The 26,536-nt window shown below is 32.3% G+C and overlaps 1 protein-coding gene across 3 annotated transcripts in view; it reads right to left on the bottom strand.

The window, feature by feature from the left end:
* The window catches only part of LOC143225148 (telomere length regulation protein TEL2 homolog), a 109,214-nt gene that overhangs the window by 25,646 nt on the left and 57,032 nt on the right, over positions 1-26,536 (bottom strand). For all 3 annotated transcript variants that reach the window (XM_076454035.1, XM_076454036.1, XM_076454037.1), the window contains exons 12-15: positions 19,026-19,200; positions 16,383-16,499; positions 13,732-13,803; positions 7,360-7,515 (exon numbers count right to left, since the gene is read on the bottom strand). In XM_076454035.1, the coding sequence (XP_076310150.1) occupies positions 7,360-7,515; positions 13,732-13,803; positions 16,383-16,499; positions 19,026-19,200 (520 nt within the window). The remainder of the gene's footprint in view (positions 1-7,359; positions 7,516-13,731; positions 13,804-16,382; positions 16,500-19,025; positions 19,201-26,536) is intronic.

Raw genomic sequence — 26,536 nt, forward strand, 5'->3', positions numbered from 1 at the left:
CTTTTAATTTCCTTCTTTGTTGTTCTATATACATTTTATTTCAACTACAACTGAGTTGGTTAATTCCATCTCTATCTTCCATCTTTTTAAGAGCTTTAATGTTTGTAAATGGTGACATTTTTGTTTCTGAGGAAAAGATGCTACTATGTGACCTATTAATCAGGATGATTTAGCAATATTTTCTGAAATCACAGTAGAAAATGGTATTATAACAAACTTATTTTGAGATGTTTTAAAAAGAATTAATTCAAAGTATTCATTTGTAGATGTTTGTCTTCATTTTCTGGAAAGCAACTGCTTTTAAGTACTTTTTTTCTGCCATTTCCATCTGTGAAATCAGTACATATATTAATAGCATGCTAAGCATATGTGTAAAATGTACTTAGTTTATAACTGAAAGATGTCATTCTTTGGCATCTTATGGCACAAAGGAACTAGGCTATCTGTGCCAAACACCTGGTTAAAAAATAAATAAATAAAATAAAATATATTTACATATATATATATATATATAAAGTGTAAAGGGAAATTAAGTTCAAACAAAAACAATGGTCCAACATCAGATAAAAATTTAAATGAAGTTAAAAAAGGCCAATGGACCTTAAAAAATGAAAATCATGTAAGGTGGACTGTGTCACCATTGCCAGTGACACTGTCCAATGTCAGGAGTAAACTCATGATAAAAACATGTCTAAAATGGTGCCATCACTCACTATCATAGCAATAGCATAGCAGTAAAATGTGGCCTATTGTGACTTGAGTGTCATACATACTACACATTGATGCATTAGTCCCAGGTAAAAGAAAATGGTGAGTTAAAACACTGTAACCAGTGCAAAGCCTAGTTAGCACAACTTCCTCTTTTTAATCCTTACTGAGGCAAGACAGTCAAAGTCCAACAGAAGATTTTATCTGGAAAAGTTTGTTATCATGTTGGTCACTTGAAGTCGACTGCCAACTGACTTGGAGCTGAGCATTGCAGGGTCAGCAGAGAGCTAAGCAAGTTGGTATAAATAGTACAGTTTGTGTGCTGTATAGCTTCTACATGATCCAGGGTGAGAGAAATGATATACAATTCTGCAGTAAGCACAGAAACTATAGAGGGAATCCTGTGTGCAACCACCAAAACAAAACAAACCATGGCAGAGCCCACAGAGTCACCTGACTTCAAACCATCTTTATCAATGGAAATGGAAGGATGGTTTGAAAGATGTTTGGCAAATAGAAGATTGTACTTCCAACTGGGAGTATTCACCTTCTTCAGATGACTCAAAGAAAGATTACATTTGGAGATGGTAATAAGCCATGGTGGGATGGACCTGTAAAGACAGCAACATCATCCAAAGATATATCCAATTCAGCTAGCTGCACCTGAAACCAAAGGTCCAAAGAAACAATGGCAGACCATTTATTCTCAAAAAGCATGACCCACTGAGGAAGGAAAACACAACACTAGGTGGAATGTTGTGAAAAGAATTGAAGTTTTGAAGTATACAGTAAAGACAGTTGCAAATGGCAGAAGTGTAGAGGAGATTCATGACACTCAGTATACATACTCTGGACTGGAGAATTGCAGAAAGCCCCTGTGCAGAGCCTAAGTCCCAGATGATAAATGAAATCCAACATCTTCAAGGCTGAGGTTCTAACAGTGCCATCAACAAGAGACCTACAGTCCAGTATTGATCAAAGGAAGGCACTGATATATCTTGAGCACAGAAAATCAATCCTCTCCAAAAAAAGGCAAAAGAAAGAACATTGAGAATGTTCAGGACCCTTGTACACTTGGTATGTAGTTGTTTGAAGTGTGGAATGAAAGTCAGCTTATGGTCAAATATAAGCCCCAAGAACTTTTTCTCAGGGATCAAAGAAAGCACAACTTCATAAAGACAGAGCTCAGGATTGGGTTGAAAACCATGTTGGTGGCAAAAGTGCATGCAGATGGTTTTGGAGAGAGAGAAAAGGTAAAACCATTTGTTGTGGTCTACTTCAGTATATGATTGAGGGCAGTCTGTAGTTGCTACTCAATAAACTTCATCCTTAATGACTGACATGAGATGTGGAAGTCATTGGCATAGAGGCTGCTTGCAACTGTAGGTGAGAATTGTTCACTGATGGTATTAATATAGCCCTGAAGGTCTCCAAGTTCCTGAGGGAAAGAACAGAAAAGTATTGAACCCACATGGACTTGGAATTACCAATCAATTAAAACATATTTAACAAAAATGGGCAAATGACCATGTAACCCTTATATGTGGAGGTGTCGCAAAATGCTATACTTCTACTTAGTATCATAAGTTTTCTCAAGGTAAAGAAAAACCAGAAAGAAGATGTTGTCACTTGAGAAAGGCTTCCCTGATTGATGTTTCAAGTCAAATCAGGTGGTCTATGGTGAAGCACTGTCATTAAAACCCACACTGGGTGGTCGAGAGGAGGTTGTTTGATTCAGGGAGCAAAACAAGACAAGCATTGACCATTCTTTCCAAGATCTTACAGAAACATCTTGTCAAAGCAAGTGGATGGTAGTTTGAAGGAATCTTGGGATCTTTCCCAGAATTGGAAAAATTGAGAACTATAGTCCAGTACCAAGTATCAGGAAAAGCATTCTCCTGCCAGATCCAGTTAGAAACAACTAGAAGAGTAGCAAGAGAGGCAGGAGAGAGATGTTGCAACATCTTGTAATGAATGTGCTGGAGAAGAAGATGGACCCAAGGAAACACCTGAACCTAAAGCCAAAGGAAGTGGAGCCAGGCAGTGACCTGGATAGGGATGGGAGTAGATGCAGACTCATCAACTATTTTAACCATGAAGGACAAAAGACTCTTCAGATGTTTTGCAAATGATGCTGCTGGAGGTGCAGAAAGATCTATATGCACTCCCACTGTGGTAGTGGAATGGAGTGCATATGTATACGTATGAGATGATGAAATGGGATGAGGGACAAAAAGTTCTGAGCCTCTGAATAGGAGATATTGTTCACAGTCTTCAGATGTTGCACCTCATTTTTCTCCACCCACTTAGGACAGGAACAAATATAAAATGAGTGTAAACTACTACAGTTAACACAATGGTTCCAGTACACACTTGTACACATTGTGGTTCTTTAACATGTGCTTGTTGTTGTGACTCTATCTTACAGTTCGGATAACCTGCCTTGATTGTGGCATGTGGATGTGGTGATGTAAACACCAAAATCAGAACATTAGTGGGCATCATAATTCCATTTTTGCAAGTGGAGATTTGACACACCAAAGAAATGCCTTGGCTGGTAAAACCAGCAAGAATCTCTGACTTGGGAAAGTTCTTGAAGTCCCTCTCAACAATAACTCCTCTTGAAGTATTCAGGGTAGCATGGGGAGTAACCTTGACTGGTATATTCCCAATGCTCTTCAAATTCAGGAGAAGTTTGGTGTGTTGTAGTGAAGATGTTTCCTGAGTATAGCTTTCATACTGACTTAGGGTAGCCAGCAAGCCCCTCTGTTCTCTTTGAATGAAAAAGGGAGACATCTGCCCTCAAGATTTCTCAGACAATGAATGCAGAATGAGAAATCGGGTCTTGAGTCTGACTCTGATGACAACAGAGCTGTCCATACGTGGTCATTTTCTGATGATCTATTTTTTTCATTTTTATTTTTTTGTTCATGAATGGGGATATCCATAATAAAATAAGAACATTTCAGTGCTCACCATCCCCACCCATCAAAATGCCCAATGAAGGGATGCACTGCAATACCAAGGTTTCATAAGCACTTTACCTGAACTACAGCATCAGACACAATGTCCACAAAATCTGTTGAGAACGTCCAACACTGGTACTTTCCTGACCCTAAGTACAGGGGACCAGCTGACTGACCATGGGGGGAGCACCCCAAGGCCACCTGTGTATAGGGATTCAAGACTTAAATGGTTTGTTAGGGTTGAACCCCTCGATCACCAGGATCCTCTCCTCCCCTCCATGGGTCACCATGCACAACAAACACATAGGTGGATGTTCAGATCCCAGAAGTGGTCTCCTCACCACGCACAGGAATCCAACGTGAAGAATGTGTGTATTTATAATGTGATGGTATGGTGATTGCAAAAGGTTGCAAAACACACTAAATTTTAACTTATGTTCATTGGACTTCACAGAGACTTCAATTCTTTCATTATTTTAATCGACACAGTTTAAGAACTCCTTAAGGGTTTCACTGTTGTATCATCACATGAGAGCATATCAGAGAAATAATTAATCTCACCAAACTTTGTGTAGAAAACTGAGTATTTGAAATTAATGATAAATTTCATCAACAAGTAAAAGGTCTAGCAATGAGGTCCCTTTTATCTCCTGTTTTGAGTGATGTATTTATGTATGCTTGCAAAGACTCTTATCCCCAAAAAGCTTTTAGAAAACCTGTAGGATATAGAGGATATGTAGATACTACTTTCATAGTGTTACAATACAACACTGAAATCCTTAAGGAATTCTCAAAATATGTGTATGATAATGATGAGGAATTAGATTATTTACAGAGTCTATTGAACATGAACTAGCCTTTTTAGATGTCCTCATTTAAAAAACATGCTAATAAGTATCTCACAAACCTTTTACTGTCAGCATATCATCACATTATAACTACAAGTCAGAAGTTGAGCACATTTCACACATATACTTGGTGTGTAATAACATGTTCTGATTTCACAGATACAAACAATGAAAAACTGTATTTAAAAGTGTTAGAAATAGATAGCTGAAGTAAGAACATCACAACTGTTGACAGAGCTTTCCAGAAAATGAAGACAAACATCTATATACAAAATATTTTCAATTCCATTAAAAAAATATTAAAATAACTTCATTAGAACACCATTCCAATAAAATGGTCACAAAGTAGCATTCATTCATCAAAACAAAAATTGTCAACCATTTCAAAACGCTCAAAAATCCTGAAAACATTGAAAATGAAGATCAAAGTTACCAAATCAGATGAAGTAAAATGTAAATAAAACATATAAAAAGAAAATTAAAAATGAGCCTGAAAGAACATCAGTATGATGTGAAGCATGGCAACACTATGTCCTCTACTTTAGCTAAACATTTCATGAACAGTCATGGTAATCATGATTGGTGAAATGTAATGATCATAAGGAATGCACAAACAAATATAGAAATGAACTTAAGTGAGAGTATTTATAAAATTAAAAAAAGATCTGTGTATAGATAGAGATTATGGACCAATCAACATATTTTATTGGAATACTTAATGTTTTTAAGTAATCCCTCATTTGTGATTTAATTTTCTTCCTGTGTTTCCTGACCTTATTTTTAAAACTGACCCATTATTGGTTGTAATTGAATACAGGTTAAGCTAACATTGTAGATACTATTCATGCTGATGTTACCTGTGTTACCAAAAATTCCTTGAATGTCACTAATAATAAAAGATTTACCTTTCAATGTGCCAAAAATAATTGTTTTTTTTTTTTACTCTTAATGCAAAACAGTAGTACAATTTATTTTTCCATTATCCAACATGCATTTGTACACAGTATAATAAACATAAAACATTTTGGCCTACTTTGTAAAAGCTACTCCTTAATCTCCTATCAGAATATATTATGGTTATTCAGAGTTTACAATGGAATAAAGACATTTTTTTTTAAAGTTGAATCATTATGTATGTGGTTCCCTGACTAGTGGTTAATTTATTCCAAAACCCACTGTTTTGTATCTGATAAAACAGGTAAGTGAAATTTTGCTATCCTGAGATATTTTCAGAAGTATAACCACTTTTCTTAAAATTTTACCTATCTTAGTGTAGTTTACAAATTCAATGTATCTCATTTGGACAAAGAGCTTTTTTTAATTTATTTACTACTTGTAGTTGGAGATTTATTATTAATTTAATTATTCAATATTGATATTCTAATTATATTCATGATATGTCTCTGATTAAATGATAATTTAAAACTCTGAAAAATATTCAAGTTGAATATTGAGAATAAAAGGGTGTTTGCAAATAACAGCAGCTTAGATATTTTTTGTTCTTTAATTTAGCTTTGTTGCATGCCATCACTTTCACTAATTGGCTGGATATTCACCTCCCAATCATCTTTGGAAGAGAGAGAGAGAAAGAAAGAAAGAAAAATAATCCACAAAGGGGGGAGGGACCAGAAAGTAAAATGTACACTATGCTCTATAAAGCTAATTGCAGTGGAAGTACCAAAACAATGTTAAATATTAGGAGAATAAAGCATCCCGTGCATACCATATCCAGTGCTGGATCTAATATGGTTCAGACAAACAACTATATAAGTACATGTTAGCACTGTTATGAAATACAATAAATCTCAGACTGAAAGGATAATGTTACTGAATAATTAGACTGTAATATTTCTATAATAATGCATTCATGTTCACCTTTTAACCAAAACAAGCCATCACTAAGCTCTGATGCAATTATTTTTTCATACTGCTTTACAGTTTTTATACATATGTTCATATACATATGCACAGAATTTATGAAAAGCTATTTTTTAAAATAAGTAACACTTTTTCATTTTTTAAAAAAAGTTTGATATGAGTGTTTCAATAATTTTTAAAAATTTTAAAGCTTGATAAATTAAATGGAATCTAGCACTCTTGGTGTCAGCTCTGATATTGATTATTTATGCATTTCATTTCCTATTTCTACAAATAATCGATAAACTAAATGTATAAAAATATGGATTAAATTTGATATTGAAGATAAAAGTACCTAAGAACAGATCTCAGATAACTTGGAGAAGCTGAAATAATATTATCATGATGAAGCTAAAGCAAAAATGAATCACTAAAAAAAAGTTACTATATTAACAAACATGTTTCTCACTTACCACAGATTGTATTATATTTTTTTCTTAAATAAAATAATCAATATATTTCTTATCCTTACTTTTCATATAGTATACTGTTAAAATAGCTTGTAGACCTGCATTTATATGATACATTAATAGCACATGTATGTGTAAAAAAATAAAATATAAACCTATCATAGACATTTTATGCATCAAATAAAAATAATTATTATTATACATCAAAAAATATTCACCTATTAAAATCATACTAAAACAAGTCTTATGCTGCAAGTTCTTTAGGTTTGTAGTTGAATTCTGTACACCAACTACTTGACAAATAAAACATTTAAAATGTTCATGTTACATTTACAAGAACAGAAGCATCAAAAAGTAATTACCTAAAGCAGATGTGAGTTCTATAAAGCTAAATTATAAACAATCATTCAAATCCTTAAACATAAATCATATAAAAACTTTTTTAAATTTTGGTCAAATTTATTTTTGACAGATAAAAGTCTACATTACCTAAAGAAAACATTTACTTACCTTAGAAATAATCCTCGTCTTATTTTGTATCCTTTTCTCTACCAATTCCTTCCACCACACTGTACTATGTGTAACATCAAAGTGAAATGACTGGTGGTCAGAATTTGTTACATGTACATGCACCTTTGAAAGTTCTTGACTAGCTGAAGTTAAAACCTGAAAAATATATTTAATTTTAGCTATATCTTTACAACTCCTTTTGCAAAAAATACATGACGAATAATGAGATAAGAGACGACATTTCACTTCCAAGTAAAATTATTTTAATATGCAGAACAGTTTGATATGAAAGAACTAGATTCTTTTTTTTAAGGTAAATGATTATTTCTAGAATATTTGAAAAAAAAAAAAGTGTTCCCTGGATATGGCCAGATGCATGATTCTGGCTACACCCATGTATTGTGGCCACAGACATAACTAAACAACTTTAACCCTACATGCAAAGGTGTACGTGCAGGGTTAAGTTCAAATGCTACGAACTTTCACAAAGTGCCATTCAACATGGTATAATGTATATGATGTCAGAATTAGGAACTACTAATTTTACTCTGACTTACTGACAGTTCATGATAAATAAAAGTAAATATCAGACACAGTATACAGGAATACTATACAAAGCTGTAGATATGTGTTTTGGAGGTTCTATAAGTTATGCAAATGCAATATGCAAACTGAACAGAGGCATAGCCAGAAATGGCCATCGGAGGAGGGTTAGTTTGAGTGCTTGATGCAAGCGTTGCAGGCACGAAGCCATGCTAGGGGGGTCCAGAGGCATGCCACCCTGGAAAATTTTTTGATAAAAACATAAAAGAAAAGCCTGAATTATGCATTCTGAGACCACCTTTTTGGCAAATGTCAAAATGGTACACTGAGATGTTTGTCTTATTTTTTTAATCATAAATAAATATACAGGCCTATATATATAATACAGGGTGTTCGGAAAGTCGCTGTGCAGTTTTGTAATCATATACATATATAAGTGCACAGTGACTTTTTTTGCAATTTGCACAGATTTTTTGCAATTTATACCTGTTTATGATGTGACAGGCAGAAACTTGGCTGATGTTATCATAACCAATCTGACAAAATATGGTATTAACATGGCTTACCTGCAAAAACAAAAATATGACAGTGCTGCCTCTATGAGTGGGAAATTCAATAGTGTCCAGAGACACATAACTGATAAATTCCCACTTGCACCCTACATACACTGCAGTGCTCATTCCCTAAACTTGGCAATTTCTGATACTTGTAAAGAAGTTCCTGTGCAAAATTGCATGGGAGTAATTTCTAGCATTGAAAACTTTCTCAATACACCAAAACGAAAGCACGTTTTGGCTCTTTTGGTGGAGAATAAAGCACCTGAATTGAAAAAAACAAGTCTGAAAAGTCTCTGCCCCACCCGGTGGGTTGAGAGGCATGACTGAGTCATTGTCTTTCTAGAATTAATCCATGCAGTTGCAGATGCCCTTGAGACCATATTAGGTTGGCAAGCCAATCAATTGTTGTATTTTATAACACAGCCAGAATTCATCATCACTCTACTTACCATTGCTAAATTGTTTTCCTTTAGTTTACCTCTGTGCAACTTACTGCAGCAACAGAACATTGATTTAGGTGCTGCGATGCATCATGCAGAAATAGTGGAAGATTTAATCCATTCACTCAGAAATAATACTGTGAATGAATTTAACAATATTTTTTGTGAGGCTCAAACTCTGTGTAGTGAGCTTCAAATTGACATCATAATGCCAAGGCAGGCTAAAAGACAGATGTACCGTGGTAACCCACAAATCACTAGCCCTGAGGAGTACTTTCATATTGTTGTATTTGTACCATTTGTTGATCACTTTCTTGCACAAATATGTGACTGTCTGTCCAGTCACAAAACTCTCCTTACAAACTTCATATGTCTACTACCATCAGGATCTACCATAGAACGGTCAGAACCTACAGCACAACAAGGTGACCAAATTAAAGAGTTGATCAATATATACAAGGCTGACATTGACAGCACTTCACTAGCTGCAGTAGGTGAACTCAGGGTTTGGTACAAATCACTTGTAAACAACAGACCAAAAAATGCCATAGATGGATATGCAATGTGCAATGCAGAAATGTTCCCAGTCATTTCTAGACTCTTGAAAGTATTTGCCACGCTGCCTGTGTCAACGAGCTCAGTGGAACGTTCATTTTTTAACTCTCAGAAGACTCAAAACATATTTGAGAAATACCATCACTGAAGATCCATTGAATGGCCTGGCCTCATTATACATTCACCGTGATATTAAAGTTGACCAAACTGTGTTGTAGATGTCCTGGCAAGAAAGAACAGGCATTTGAGCCTTTCATAGATATTCGATTGTATTTCTCTAGTTCTGACAAAACGTCCTGTATTAAAAGAGTGTTCAATCAGAAATTTGCATTTGATCATTTGTTGTGTGTGAAATTATCTGCCATCAATCATGGATCTTTATGAAACTTCACAGGTGGCAACTGAACTCGTCTAAAAAGTTTGGGTCCACGGGGGGTCACAGCTAACATTCCTTCACCAATATGGATCAATCTAATGGACAAACCTCATGCACATTCAGTTAAAGGTATTCCTATGTCAATTACTTGTTGTAAATATGGCTCAGACTTTTCACCCTGGAATTCTAGCTGCTGATTTGAACCATCTGAATACAGTACAGAATGAGAGCTAAAATCCAATTATTAGTGTTAAAAAACCTACAATCTACACTTTAAACAGATATTTTATTGTAACACTAAAATAAAATATTCCTTTTCATCAGTGTGTTTTTCTAAGCAGTAACATTTCATAAAGTTTAGAATAACCATAACATCAAATTGCCAGCATGGTTAATCAAAATACAGGAAACTTAGTATTCACTTGTGGTGCTCATGGATCTCGTACATTTTGTTCTCAAAGTCTTGATGAATAGTAATCCTATTTTTTGTAGGTGTGTTGTTAGCACTTAAGTTTTATTTATTTTAAATGTGCAATTTATAACATAAAATATTAACATGTAACAAAAAAAAATTCAACTATAACTTAGCTGGTTTTCTGACTAAGCTTTAGATATGCATTAAACTATTTTCCTTTCCTATCAGAGGAGACTTGAGGTGACAGCCAACAATAAAATTGACAGAATAACTCAAACCCAATCTTGAGAGCAAGGTAATGCCAAAACTAAAAAAGTAAATTCAAATCTTCTGTAACTGTTGTTATAAGTAAACAGTTAGCATACGAGAGAAAGACCTACTGAGATTGTTTTAAAAACAGTATGTGCTAGAAGAGATATGACATGAATTATTTGAATTGGACTTTAATTCAGGGTTTGTACACTTTTCAAGGTGAGAAATTCAAGAACCTTTTTGAAACATTCTTAAACTTTCTTCCCCAGTGCCATTTTTAAATTCCTTTCTACATATGTACTGAGTTACATTCAAACTTTAATTAACCACTTTACTATCAACTTACACAAATGAAATTAACACTATAATGAATGCTGTAATTTGATTTTTACGTTATTTAAGCTTCAATTATTTTGTTTCAAAGGAAACCTTTAAAACAATACTTAGACTGCAGTATTCACATCATGAAATCCACATGCTATGAAAAATCTTGATTTTAGATACTGTTCACTCTTAGTCTCATAATCTGTCAATGTACATGTATATGTAGACACTAAGTATGTTTCACCTACTCGACACATGACAACTAAAGTTTTTAGTTACTTTGTCTGGGTAACAACTATAAATTTTCCAACCCTTGATAGGAGCCATGCTCATCTTCTATACTTTGCTTTCAGATCTACAGCATATATTTAGTTAGTTGACACAAGTCTACACATATTGATCTCATCTTCCACTGTACTCCACCAATGGTTAATTTGAAATTACCCTGCAGTTTTCCTATTGAAGTAGATGTAACTACCATTCATACTGTTGTCTACTTTATCAACTATACCACTTACAGTGGTTTCTTACCTTTCTATGCTACTAGAGAGACAGTTAAATTGTATTTAGATCTTATTTTTATATTTCAGTTAATTATGTATTGTGTATATTTAAAAATCATATCTGAATGGTTTAATGATTCTTATAACTTTAACCTGTCACCTGGACTGTAAAAGATTATAAGTGAAAAAATATATGAAATTACGCATATAAGAAAAACGTGAGTATTCCTATGAAAAATTGAAAGGTATGTACATATTTCCATTTGTTAATATTAAAGATTTTGTTGCTCTGTATGTTGATGATAATATATGGTTAATGATATATTAAAGAATATGTATAGTAAAATACAAACATTTACTTAGCTAAAAATCTTTTGATATTCATTCATGAGGTAATAGAGATCATGCAAATGAAATGCAAAATTATAAGATTAAAAATAATATTTTTCATACTTCATATAAAATCACCTTGCTGGTAAACTATTCAGAATTAGTGCAAATAACTAAATGAAATAACAAAGATATTAGAAATATTATAAAAATTAGATATTTCACTTTTTTTTGAAGCTACATACTTTTAGGAACATTTTTGTACAATTTCAAAAACATTCACTAACTACTTTTATTTTTGTCATGAAATGAGATGAGAAGGGCATCATCTTTACTCTGATGACAAATCAAGGAGCCAAAGTAGTTATGGATTTCAAGGACTTAAAACTAGAGCTTTATTAATAACATTTGTTAATTTCAAATTATAAAAGAGGTGAACTATTTTGGGCAAAAAGTAAATGAAATTAGTGACAAATACCAAAGAAATTACTTTTTCTCTCCAAGAAAAAAGCATTAGTTAAATTTCCTGAGATTTTGTTCATTTTCACTATAGAAACAAAGATTCATAAAAGAAGCTCTAGAGAAACAGAATTATCATAGGCAAAGGATCAGAAAAAAATATACTTTTAACAATAGAAAAATACTGAGAGAAATACATATGTTAAATATTTTTTCTAAATACCACTTACAAAAATGTTCAAGTAATGCACATATTTTCTTTTCAGAATAAGCCTGAGTTTATATTTTTCACACTGTATACACAACAGTGCAATTTATATGGCTCCATACACAGAAAAACTAGCTTCATAATTGTAAATGTAGTATATCACCTTAAAACTTTATCCATTAAAGAAGCAGACTATTTGCCAACTCAATAAACAATCAAACTGTGTTTTAGCAAACAAAGAATTAATCTCATTAATATCTGATTTTAATGAAATGTAAGATACTTTTAACAATGTTTCCAAAGTGTAGATCAGCTAAAAAACAAGGGTTTTGCAAACTAGCATTACAATTACATATCTCGTGCACAATTTCAAATATACTTGGTTGTGTTGACAAATACTACAAATAAACTTACAATGTATTCATGGTAAGGTCTGACATAAAAAATAACCTTATATAAAGCATCAAATAAATAAAATGACAGGAAACTATTTTTCAGAGAAAAGATTCAACTACTCTGAGTTAATTTGAAACTCCTGAATTATTTGATCACAGGCTCTTGGTAAAAATAATTTTGATAAAAAACTTGGTCCAGTGAATTTCCATTGTATCTATTTAATGTTGGTTATATGATTAAATTCTTTTACTTCCATTTCCTTCTATGGTAAAATATGTTCTTTAGTATTCACACATTACTGTTAGCATTAATGTTTGGACAAATAACTTTTATATTGTTATTAAAAAGTCTAAATTTTCATGTAATTCTGTGAACCCAGTCATTTGCATATTAGAAAATGTCATAACATTCTTTCAACTTGTATTTTGTTTGTAAATAACTAAACAAACACCACTCAATTTCAAGACATACAGGAATACTAAAAAGTACATAATAGGTTTAACAATCAGTGGGGTATCTAATAAATAAAATTTACACTACATCAATTGACATTTATTAATACATAATTAGAGCTACACACACTTCTTTAAAACTGCATATTAATTTAAACTATTCGAGAAAAAAGAAAATTATTATTAGAGTTTCCAGTAGCAAGAAAGAAGAAAGTTGAAAGTGTCATAGTTTAGAGAACAGCACATATGCATGTTTTGTCCAGTGTAACAGATGGTTTTTAAAGTGACTTTATATAGTTCTTAAGAGAGCTAATTTTTAGCAAAACTGTTGTTAAACTTATTGAATTATTACACTGTAGGTATAAAAACATCATAAATAGTGTATACTTTTCATTTTATCTAATATTTTACATGAATTGTGTACAATGAAAGTAATAACTCCATACATTTTGAATGAATACATGAAAAATTGAGTGAAAACATTCTCACCTTTCATTAAAACAAAGTTGAAGATAATTAAGTCTAAAAATTTCACTTGCTAATTCATACTTTCAAGCCATACCTCTAAAATATCCAACCTCTGTCTTATGTTGTAGTTTCTATCATAGAACTGATTAGTAAGATACACAGCAACCTGCAATACAATAAACTATGTTAATTTTTATACCACTATCCCAAAAACCTATGAAATCTGTTCATATTTTGTGCAAGTATAGACTTTTGTATAGACTTTGTCCTGATGATGGTAATGTCTACCAAAACTAGTTGGCTGTAAGTTACATTAAATAATTTTACTTATTACTGTGCCAAAAAATGTCTGTTTTTTTTGTAATTGTTACTCTTAATATACTTGCACAATGTGCCTTAAAAAGAATTATAGCATTATAGTACTTTTATGATTGCTGCACCTACACAAATATAACACAAAATGTCCAGTAAAAGGAATCAACTCATTTAACCATTTTTTATGGGTCAAAAGCCATGTCATCTTGTTTGTTGACTTGCATTCAATACTTTATTAAACTACTATTTTATAAATTTATGTAAATACATGCAGAATCAAATTGTAGATTATAACTCAAATTTTGATATTATATATAAGTCAATTTCTTAATTTAAAACTAACTATTAAAAGAGCACATCAAAATATAGATTTTAGTAAGTCATGTGGTATGTTAAATATTACACTGTTTAATATAAGATGTATCCGATGCCAAAATACTAAGTCCCTAGTTTCATACGAATTAGAAACTCAAATTACCAATATTGATGAGCTAAAATATAAAGTAAGAATCTCATATCTTTTTTTTCTTGCTGGGATATGGCTTATATGTACCTAATTAAACACAGTGGTCCTATTCACCTCTTTCCATTTTTAAAAATGGTCCCTTATTTACACTTGCTTCAATATATGATATGAATAACCAATCAACAGCTTATAATGTTCCCAGAGTGATTTTCTCATCCATTTCAATATGTGAAAAGGCTACCATGTTCTTTCAATCCAAGTTTTCAAGGATGCAGGTTGTGTCTTCAGTCAAAGTTTCATATTTTTTTTAAATATAAGTACATCATAGTTACAAAGTTTAATAAATTATAGTGGAATTCTATGGTATCAGTGTAGTTATTTATGATTTTTGGTTATTCAACTGTATACATAAAATCTAAACAAAATTTTGTTTGATATCCTGTGAAATTTTAAAAAGCTTAGCATCCTATGTCCAGCAACAGAGTACATGGTCTTAGTGAGAAGAGACAATTGTTTGCTTTACTTCTCAAATTATTGTTCTGTATTTTAAGAAAAGTAAGTTTAATAATTTATTCCTAAATATTAATAATCTATATACAATATCTACTAACTGAAATGTAACTGCATATTACAAAATAACAGTGCACTAAAAAACAGCCACACCAGGGAAGACTAAAGGTCAGTTTTATATTACTGGATATGTAACATGAGTGTACATGCACTGTGTCAATGCAAGTTATGTAATGTTAGGTAGGCATGACTGGAAGGGTCAATAAAATAAAATATAATAAATATGTATGTAAATATACACACACTGTTATGAGGCTTAAGCAACTTAGACTAAACATCTGTATTTTTGTTATAACATGTAGTCATTGTAGCAAGAAAAAACATAGTTTATATTTATTTCTTATTTTTGTTGCAAGGATGGTCAAGTGACAGACCCCATGTAGGTAGAGCATAGCAAATAATACAAAAATTAAATCTTACTGGAAACAAGTGTTTGAAATGTATTTAAGAGGTTATAGAGATATGCAAATAATATCTGAAAGGTTTGGGATGAAGAATAGTTTTTAATCATAACATGAAATCACTTTGCATTCAGATTAGTAACAAAAAACTTATTTTCACAATCAACTCTTTAGTAAAAATATTTCATTAAAAATTTGATTTTTTGTATACAAAATTATTGTAATCCTTACTAAATGCCTATCAAATGTTGGGAGGATACACATGCTGAATCAAAAGTTATAGTGCAAATACTTGACATGTGCAAATGCATAGATGAACTTGTATATTATACCAAGCCTGTAGTAAAAGGATTAAATTTAGGATGCAAAGTAAATATTTGTGATATTCACCTGTAGTGGCAGAGAGTTATATTTGTTGCATTATTGAAATAATGATGAAATGAACTTATATAAATAACATTAAAACTGGTAAATCTCAAGTACAAACAAAAACTTTATGTGCTGTAACTGTGTAATCCCTTTTTCTGTTATAGTTGGCACAATCTCATATCCTTCTCAAGATTTCATAAAGTTCACCATACAATGTTAATAGATCTCATATTTAGAGATAAACTACTTGGGAACTTCTGACCTTCACTAAATATCAAGGAAATGATACAAGTTTTTAAAATTAAGAAAATATTATTATTCATTAAACCACAGTAGTTCTAATATGTTTATTTAATTTTGTACTAAAACAACTAAAAATGTTTGACCTATACAACACAGTTATTATAAGAAAAGTACAGCAAATCAGCTAAACTGTTATATTTTTTAAACAATGGTATTATACAACAAATGAATATTTTTTAGAAAATCAAGAAACTTGTTTTCAGTGTTATGTCACATGTGAGGTTCAAGTTAATAATGTTATACAAGAGTGCAGTATATTACACAACTGCAACTATTGTTATATGCTTAATGACGTGAAAAATGGTACTTTAAAATAATTACCTCTTTTGGATGTTTTGTGAGTAAAGCCACCATAGATTGGTGCCGGAGGATCACAAAATCATGAATTGCAAATGAATTTTCCAAATGTAGCAGAACTTTTGCTAACTCCAAGGCAACCTAACATTAAAAGTGAGAGAATACATAAATATTTAAAAGATCTGAATATTGATAAATATACTTACACAAAGGTATTCATCATCTAATACCAACAAATCAATAAAATATAATTTACACACAATTTCTTATTCCATCAATTTAGGTGGTTATATACAGTGTACCATCATTATAGAAAACCAGTTTGTGCTACTATAGTAAATATTAAGAAACACATACAAGTTGATGGCAAATATGTCATACTTAATAATAATAATAACTTAAAATATTTTTTATACATCTTACAAAATCCTATCAAAAGATATCTTCTCTCATAAGAGTAACACTCTGAAAGATTTATGGCAGTTCTCTTCAAGAAAAATGTATGTATCAGATAATTATAACAAAGTATTAGTTAGTAGTAACATAAACACTAAAAAAGGGAGAATGAACAAAATATTTCTTTTAGATATATAAGTTCTTATGTCATACCATTTAAAAAGTATTATTAAAATCACTTGTACAATTTAATGATTGTTAAGAGGTATGAAATATGAAGAAAAATTAGACTGAAAAATACATTCTCAACATGTAACTATAACATTTATTTATTTGACTATATGAAAAATACTTAATAAGCATTCATGTTTTCTTTGTAAATTAGTAAAACGGAAAAATAAAGAAAATATCTAACAAAATTTAATTACAGAAATGTTAGAAAGTAAACAGATTTTATATATAAATAAATTATACAATCACCTTAAACTATTTAATTATGACCAAAAGCTATACAACAGAAAGGAGTGATACAAAAATAATGGAATATGAACCAAACATAGAAGAGGAAAGAAGCTTCTAAACAAATCTAACTTAAAATACATTCAAGATTTTAAGCAAAACTTAATGGCTTCAAATAATCATAATGTATGTCAGTTTTTGATGCATACACATACACACATAATATAAAACAACAACATGAGTGAATATTCAAAAACATCACAAAAAGTAACCAGTTGGATAACTTCATAACTGAATATTTTTTATGTAACTTTATGAAATATCATATGAAGTTTCAACTTATAAAAATTAAATGTCATTGTGGCTTAAATCAGTAAATTATGAACTGAAAAACATTAAAACAGAAATTATATACAAAATATCAAATTATCGGTCAAGAGTAAAATCTATACAAATTATCTCAAACGTTTTAACCAATTTTCTATTCCATTTTCTATCCTCCTTTCAATTTCACCTTATTTCAATATATTTTACAGTAGTTTCAACCTAAAATTATTTTTATACTAGTTTAGTCTTTTCTTGTGCCTCTATATAAATACTTACTAAACAGATCTAAAAAGATAAATGTTAAAAATTAAGTTTTACAAGTTCTCTACAAATATTTTTGTATGCAGAAAAGCATAAACTATCTAACAGAAGATAATCATAAAGATGCAGAACCATTTTGAATGCATATTTAGTAACTGATTATTTAAGAAAAAGTAACAGATTGAAAAATCTCTTAAACTTTTATTAATCCTTATAAATTACTCTGTAAATATATGTACAGTTTAGCAAATTCTCAGCAAAAAACTTTTATAAAATGTATTTTATTACTTGTAAGATAAATTTGAAAAAAAAAAATCAAAATGTGTTGGAAATATCACTATGATGTCAAATTTATTAAACAAATGTTACCAAGACTTCTCATCAGTTTTAGGGTAATTTAAAATGGTGATTTTATTATGTTTTATTTGTGAATAGACTGCATGTCAAACAAAAAGCCTTAACCCAGGATTTCTATATGACTACAATCTGAAGAAAAACAAAGAGAAACAACTTAACACTCCTACGAAAAGTGGGGCCTAATAGGCCCCAGAGCAACTTGAAAGGTTATTAATATTAGGCTAATAAATTTGTATTTAAATCAAATTGCCATTGTTTTAAGTTTGATCAAAATTTAAGTTTGATGAAATGAATCAAATGAAATGGCAAAAAGACTTTAAGATTCATGGTTAAAAATAAAAGTGCTCTTCTACTTTACCTATTTCAAAAAAGACAAACATTATGTGACTTTCAGTTCTACAGATAAATAATTTTAAATTAGGATTTACCTATAATCATATGATCAATATGTTGTCACTACTTTGTTCTTTTCAATAAAACAATTTAATCATTCTCAGATTTCAGTGAAACTAGTCTGTACAAAGAAAAACAGGCCTTTTATCATGTTCTAACAGATTTAATTTTGTATAAGATGTGACATCACTACATAACATATTTTAAATATTGAAGATTGACACTTTCATGAATATAATGCAAGATAGTTATTGATATTTTAGATTTCAATTATTAAATGCTTTCAACGTCTACAACAACAACTTCTATAGTATGAATGAATGAGTAGTTCCTCATGTTGAATGCACTTCCTTTTTAAAAAATAAGAGCTTCGATTTTTGTTGTAATACTTTATAAACTGTAAACTGATGCAAAATAAGAAGCATCTCAGTTCTTTTTTTAAACATGAAAACTTAAAAACAAACAAAAACTGACCTCTGACTGTCCTTCAAGTTCTGTCTCAATCAAAGTTTCAGCTGCTCTCAGACAAGCTTCAGTCCATTCAGCTTTATCATGATTTATCAAGCCTTGAAGGCAATCCCGTATGTAAAGTGGCTGTTTTTTTGATACAGCATCATGGCTCATGTCATATGGTTCTAAGTCATCATCACTGCATTCAGGAAAAAACAAATTGTAATGAAAGCTAAAAAAACCAGTAAACATGATGAAGAAACTCCTATAAAGAATACAGCATCTCACTAACCAACTTTCTCTTCTTTTCATTGTGGTGTCTCAGCATGATCTGTCATGATTTTCATGTGAGCCCAAGAAAAAAATAAAATTTTCAAAGATCTTACGTGATTTTTTTCCCATTTAACTTGCAAAATAAAATATTAATTAAAAACTTTAAACTTAAAATTTTGACAAACACTTTACAACATTTTGGAAGAAAGATAAAATCCAAATAGCTAACCCTAAAATTTCAATTTGTTTTACCTTTAAAAATAAAAATATTGAATGTTCCCATCTGCATATATATATACCATAAATTTTTAAAACACTACATTGTACATATTTATTACTTATTTCTAGCTCAAGTAGTTTCAATACAGTGAATTTTCTAATTCGTGTCAAGAATTCAACTAAATGAACGTCACTTTTACAATTTTTAAACTTCTAGAAGTAACAAATTAATAAATACATTATCTTAAAGATAATACTTCATTTTTGTAATCTATTTAGCATGTAGTCTCCTTTTCTTAAATTGACTGCAAATGTCTAAGCTTTCAGTTATTATTTTAGAAGATTCTCTCTCTGATCAAATGTCTTTAAACAGTCAAATTATATCATGGTCTTGTTTGTTTTTTATATGAAATAAAGGAAATACATAAGTTTTATGGGTTTCTTTATCTCAAAAACAATTAATCAAATCTCGTTTTGTAAGTACTTTTAGAAATTAGATCTTAATTTATATAGAGGTATATTAAACAGTTTATCTTGAAAACACAGTACAACACAGTTCTGTTTTGCTTTACAGACACGCTTGACTAATAATTTGAATGTAATCAAGTGTTTTTTGGTTTTTTTTTGTGGGCTTGGCCCTGACATGGATTTAGAGAATAGAAATTTCTGTGGGTATCAGCAAATATAATTTCCAAAAGGATTATTTACACTACTTTTTAAGAATACATACAGAAAGATAAACATAATTTTATCATATTAAATCAATTTCACAGTATATATAAAACATTTTATTCTAAATTTTATTTAGCACATAGCAATGACCTAATTAAGGTCATTATTGTACGTGGTGCTATTTTAGACTGTGTTTCTTGTAATAAGAGAGATAAAAAACATAGTTGTGCAAAGCTATGAATCTGTCACAGAGGATGAATAAAATGTATGCAATTAACTTCATGATATTAATGAGATAAATTAAGGATAAGAGGTAAATACAAAAGAATCTTGATTCAGAAAATCATTGATGCCTGTAGAACAAGCATGAGTGAAACCAAGCTTTAAGGCCAATAGTAACTTGTGTGTATGCATTTTCTTATAGTAAAGCCATATCAGGTTATCTGCTGTGTCCAATGAGAAGAATCGAACCCCTGACTTTAGCATTGTAAATCTGTAGTTATTTGTATAACACTACACAGTTCATAATGTATGGTTTTTATAAACATTTGATACCATACATTGATTAAAAAAAATAATTTTTAGGCTTACAAAAATTCAATGATTATCATACTTTAGACTTCAAATGTTTGTATGTTTGAGATATGGTGACATTTATGAGTTATTTATTTTTAGGAATGCAAATGCAAAAATTGCAAAACACTACCGCTACTGTAAGGATAAAATGTTGGAGCAAAGTAAAATCTTATAATGAAATAAATGATGGTGGAGAACTTCAAAGTTGGCAAAACCAGATCACTTTTAATGGAAAATCTAAATGATTGGTTGGTTAGTTTGGTGTTTTATGGCAAAGCAACTTGGCTATCTGCATCAAACATCTGGTAAAAAAGTAAATTAATAAAATTTGTCATCGGAACCCACACAAGGTGGGTGAATGGAGGTTGTGTGATTCGAGGAACCAAACAACATGAGCATTAACCAACCTCTCTAAGGTCTTACAGAAACAGCTTGTCAAAGCAATTGGACGGTAGTTCAAAGGAATCTTGGGAACGTTCCCAGGCTTAGAAAAAGGGAGGACAATAGTCTGGTGCTAGACATCAGGAAAAACATTCTCCTGCCAGATACAGTTAAAAACAATCAAAAGAATAGCCAGAGAAGCTGGAGATAGATGGTGCAACATTTTATAGTCTACATCATCAGGTCCAACTGATGTACTGCCAGATCTATGAAGGGCCGTTTTGAGTTCCACTAGTGTAAAAGGATGATTACTGTCATAGAAACAATCATCTCAGAAGGAAAGATGTGATCACTCTGCCTGAGTCTTGAAGGATAAGAAGTTGGAGGAAGAAGCAGAAATGCTAGATACCTGGCAAAAGCTATCACCTAGAGTATTGGCAATGCTCTGGGTATCAACAACTTCCTGGCCATCAGAGACCAAGATCAAAAGGGGGAAAAGAATTATACTGTCCACTGACCTTTCAAATCTTGTCCCATATGACTTTGAAACTGGTGGTAGAAGATATGCTAGTTATGAACTTAATCCAAGAGTCCTTCTGGCTTCGACATCTCACATACTAAGCATGTGCACAGGCCTGCTGGAAAGTGATGAGGTGCAAGAGTGTGAGATACCTACGAAAAGTAATTCATGCCTGTTTTTTAGCCTTTCATGCCAGGTTGCAGGTAGGACTCTACCATGGACGATAATACAGTGGAAAGCATGTCAAGGTCCTCAGAATACATTGGACAGCTGCGTGTATAATACAGTCAGTTACTGCTGCCACACAGTTGTCTATTGATGGTTCACAGATGATGGCAGGATCAAGTTCTGCAATACCAGTAAAAGAGTGCCAGTTTGTTTGATCCAGCTTCCACCGGAGCACGCGGGTCGAGTGACATCGAACACGGCCAGTCTCTCTCAAAATTATGGGAAAATTATCACTACCTTGTGAATTATTGTTAACCCTCCATGAAAAGTGGGAGAATAGTGAAGGGGAGAGAGGAAAATTAAGAGATCAATAGCAGTAAAGGACAGACTATGTGCCTGAAAATAAGTATAAGAACCACAATTGAAAAGAAAAAGGTTATGATCGAGAGCATATGCTCTAAGGAGCAACCCCTCCCATCAATATCAGCACTTCTCCAGAGGGGATGATGTTCAATGAAGTCCCCCCAGGATTAAAAAGGGAGACAGCAACAGTTCAATGAGAGCATTAAGGTCTGATTGATAATAAGTCTCTCCAGGCGACAGGTAGAGAAAACAAACAGTGACGGTACAACCCAAGGAAACACGGATGGCTACGGCCTCCAAGGATGTGTCGAGTGGCAAACACAGGGTGGGCACATGCTGATCAACCAACAGTGCTACCCCTCCAAGCACTTGTCCATCACACAGCCCATCATTTCTGCACAAAGAAAACTGCTGAGAGGTGACTGTATTGGCAGGTTTCAGAAATGTTTCCTGTAAGAAAAGGCATACAGGATGGTAGGAAGCAATTAGTGCTTTGAAGTCATCCAGATTAGAACGTAAACCTTGACAGTCCCATTGTATCAAGGTGGCCACTTTTATTCATGTGTAGGCAAATTGGGTGGAGAGCCCTTCTGTTTATGACCACATCTTTTTTCTTTATTGTCTATTGACTTCCATGGGTTCTGCCCTGGGTCAATTGGGTAGGTCTTTGCTGTTGGAAGAGAATTCTAGTGACTGAGAACATGAAGGAATGATGCTGGAAATATCTGAGAGGGTTTGGAATGTATGGCCATACTTTGCAATTAAGATAACCTGCCTTGATGGTGGCAGGTGGACGTGGTGATGTAAATGTCAGAATGAGAATATTGGTCGGCATCATAATTCCATCATTGTGAGTGGAGATATGCCTCACTGTAGAAACACCTTGGGTGAAGAAACCAGTGAGAAACTCTGACTTAGGAATGTTCTTCAAATCCCCCTCAACAATAATTCCTCATGATGAATTTAAAGTAACATGAGGCATAATCTCAGTAGGTATATCCCCAATTGCCTTTGAATGCAAGAGGAGTTCACTGTTTTGAGATGTGGATGTTTCCACCAATATATCACCAGAGTGAAGCTTCTTCACTGACTTTGGAGAGCCACTAAGTCCCTCAAGTCCCTTCTGAATGAAAAGGTAGATATCTGCCCTAAAGGTTTGTCTGAAAGAAAATGTAGTATGAGAAAATGAGGTACAGGTGTTACAGATGTTGAAGATTGCTGCTCAGAATCTTCAAGACATGGTTGTTTATCTATAGACTGTTTTCTCACTATTTTAAATAAGGTTTTATTTGGAGGATTCATAATAAAAAAAGAAGAATATTTCAGTGCCTCCTGACCCCACCCACCATGAAGCCTCATGTAGGGGCACAATACAATGCTAAACAAAGACAATGCAGCAACACCAGGGTTTCATGAGCACTATACCAAAATACCAGCATCAGATACAATGTCCACAACACCTGTTGAGAACTTCCAACACTGGTACTTGGTTGACCCTAGCCCAAGTAGACCAGCCAAATGACCTAAAGGGGTCCATCCCAAAGCCACCTGTCTACAAGAATTTAAGGCCAAAGTGGTGTGTTAGAGGTGAACCCCTCAACCACCAGGATTCTCTCCCTCTTTCATGGGTCATCAGACCTGGCAAACATGTGGGTGAATGTTTAGATCCCAGAGGGGGTAAACTGAAAGAATAGAACCTTCCCTGGGAGGTCCCCTTACCACGTACAGGAATCCACACCAAGGGGAATCTCAAAGAATAAGATAACCTTCAAGAAAAAAGTATTTCTGTTTACTTGCTTGTTATTAAGCATGTAGCCACACAACAAGCTATCTGTACTCTGCCTGACGTGTATATTGAAATATAATTTTTAGTATTGTAAGCTTATAGAATTACCTCTGAGATTTTGAAGGGAATAGAATGTAAATCAACTGCACAATATAACATTATAGAGGTTTAAAAAACATGACAAGTAATTAAATTTAAAAAATACATTTAGACAAAATAATCTGTTGAACCTCAAAACCAGCATTCAGCACAAAATGAGATTCTGAAGCATGTAATATGGCAAAAGAGGGCATAAATAAAAAATGGGAACACATTAAAATTGATCCACTTTGTCTCACACAAGTTACCTACTGAACAGAAATGGAAATTCTTACTAAATAAGAAGAATGTCTAATATCAACATGCTTTCACAAGGTAAAGAAAAAATTTTAGAAAACATTAAGAAGTTTCCATTAAAGCTCAAAGATATCCACCTAAGCATCAACAGTCAAATGGGTAAATGAATATGGATATTCATAATGAAAAACTCTGATCAGGCCACATAACAGTAAAAAACCAATAGAAAGGGAAAAAAGAAAAAAACATTATTTTCTCTAGCTCTTTACAGTTTATGCCTTAAATATAACTGAGCAGTACATCAAGTGAATTATTCACAGTCAAGTATATGAGAAGCACTTACATTAATTCAAAAAGAATAGGGAGAAACAATAAAGAACAAACAAAATGGCAAAAAGCCTTTTAGGAAGCAATAAATGTGAAAGAATACAAGGAACTCAAGTGAAATAAAAAATAAACTTCAAGAACACATAACCTTGACAACACAACAGAAATTATTTGTCAAGAGCATGTTCTTAACAACAGAAAACTTAAAAAATTGACTGTGAGGGAATAAATGAGGCAGAAAGTCCAGCACATTGAGCAAAGACTAATAAACAACAATTATAGAACCATGGGTGAACAACATATAGAGAAAAGTAGCATGCAACCAGGGAAGAGGAACAAGATTCTCATCAAAAAAGAAAGAATGAAAATTCATCTTGTCCTTTCACTTTAATAGATGAAAACATTCGAAAAAAGACGTTATGAGATGAACAACCACACAAGAAGCAAGTCCCTTACTTTTTCACAAGTCTACACATATCTCTGCATAGCCATCTCTAATTTTGAACTGACAAAGTAGAAAAAATGCATCTAGTCAACTGTATCCACTGCCAGCTCTTGGGCTATTTTGTATGACCAAGTTGAAAGACTAAAATATTATCCTTATTGTGCACCCACTGCCCCAAATTGCAGTGTGTATGTTTTTATCCCAACAGGCCACAAACTGTGAATCTATGGACTAAAAGGATTACCTAAATTCAGTGATCCTTCATTTAAATGAGTGCTTCTCAAAACAAAATTTTGTTTAACATTTTATCCTCCACAAGATTTTTCAATTCATTTAAAAGAAAACTTATTTTCAATGAGTGCCATAAAAGATCATAATTTTACTTCAATTTCCTAGTATCATAAAAACTTCCATACTTGATGGCTCAACCATTCACATGATATGAAAATTTCTACGCTTTACTCTTAGCCAATCACAGTGGCCTGAAAAGATTTCACCATAAAAACATTTTTCTGTGGCTCTGGTGTATTCTGTATTTGTGTGTATTATCAATGAAGAGAAAATTAACACTACATATAATACATAAAACTGGGTTTAAGCCATTCTGATTGGCTAACTGATGACTGTCTTAAAATGATACAATGCTTGTTAAATCAACAGACCAAAAGTAAGTAGTATGCAAATGCCTTGCCTTTATTATTACAGCATATGAATGGATTTACCCTCGCTTGTTATGCGGTTATGTGCAGTATTCAATGTTTATAACATAAAATAATTGTTATGCACACAAAAGCAAGTCAGTCTCACAAACAAGGTTCTTTGGCTTTCTTTCACTTCATCAAGAAATGAACATTTTTGTTATTTACCATATTAAAATTGTTGAACCTTAAGTGATCATGGCTACAAAACTCCAAAAGAGAACTCGGAAAGCCATTACAATCTAGCAACAGCAAGAAATTATTAAGAAGCATGAAGAAGGCATTAAAATAAACGATCTTTGTGCTGAATATGAGCTCTCTTCCTTGACTGTTTCAACCATACTTGCTCACATAAAAAAACTGAAGGCAGTAAAGATGAGTGATAAAACAACCAGGATGTTCAAAAGCTGGTCACTGATAATTGAAGTGGAGAAACTTTTGTTAATTTGGATCAGAGAGAAGCAAATGAAAGATGATTCCATAAGTTCTGAATTTATTTGTGAAAAGGCCTGATAAATTTATGAACATTTGAAGAGAAACATGCCCAGTAGTTCAGACAATAAAATTGATGAATTTAAGACAAGTAAGGGTTGGTTTAATAAATGTAAAAATAAGAGCTAAAATTATAAGTGTAGCAGGATATGGCAAAGCTGCAAGATTTGACAAAAAAGCAGCTAATAAATTTTAAATTTAATTTTGTAAGCTGACAGATGAGGAGATGTAACTTCCACAACCAGAGAATCCCTGTGTGTTCAAGCAAAAAAATGTATC

The sequence above is a fragment of the Tachypleus tridentatus genome, chromosome 9 (assembly GCF_004210375.1).
Source record: "Tachypleus tridentatus isolate NWPU-2018 chromosome 9, ASM421037v1, whole genome shotgun sequence".
Taxonomy (NCBI): Eukaryota; Metazoa; Arthropoda; class Merostomata; order Xiphosura; family Limulidae; genus Tachypleus; species Tachypleus tridentatus.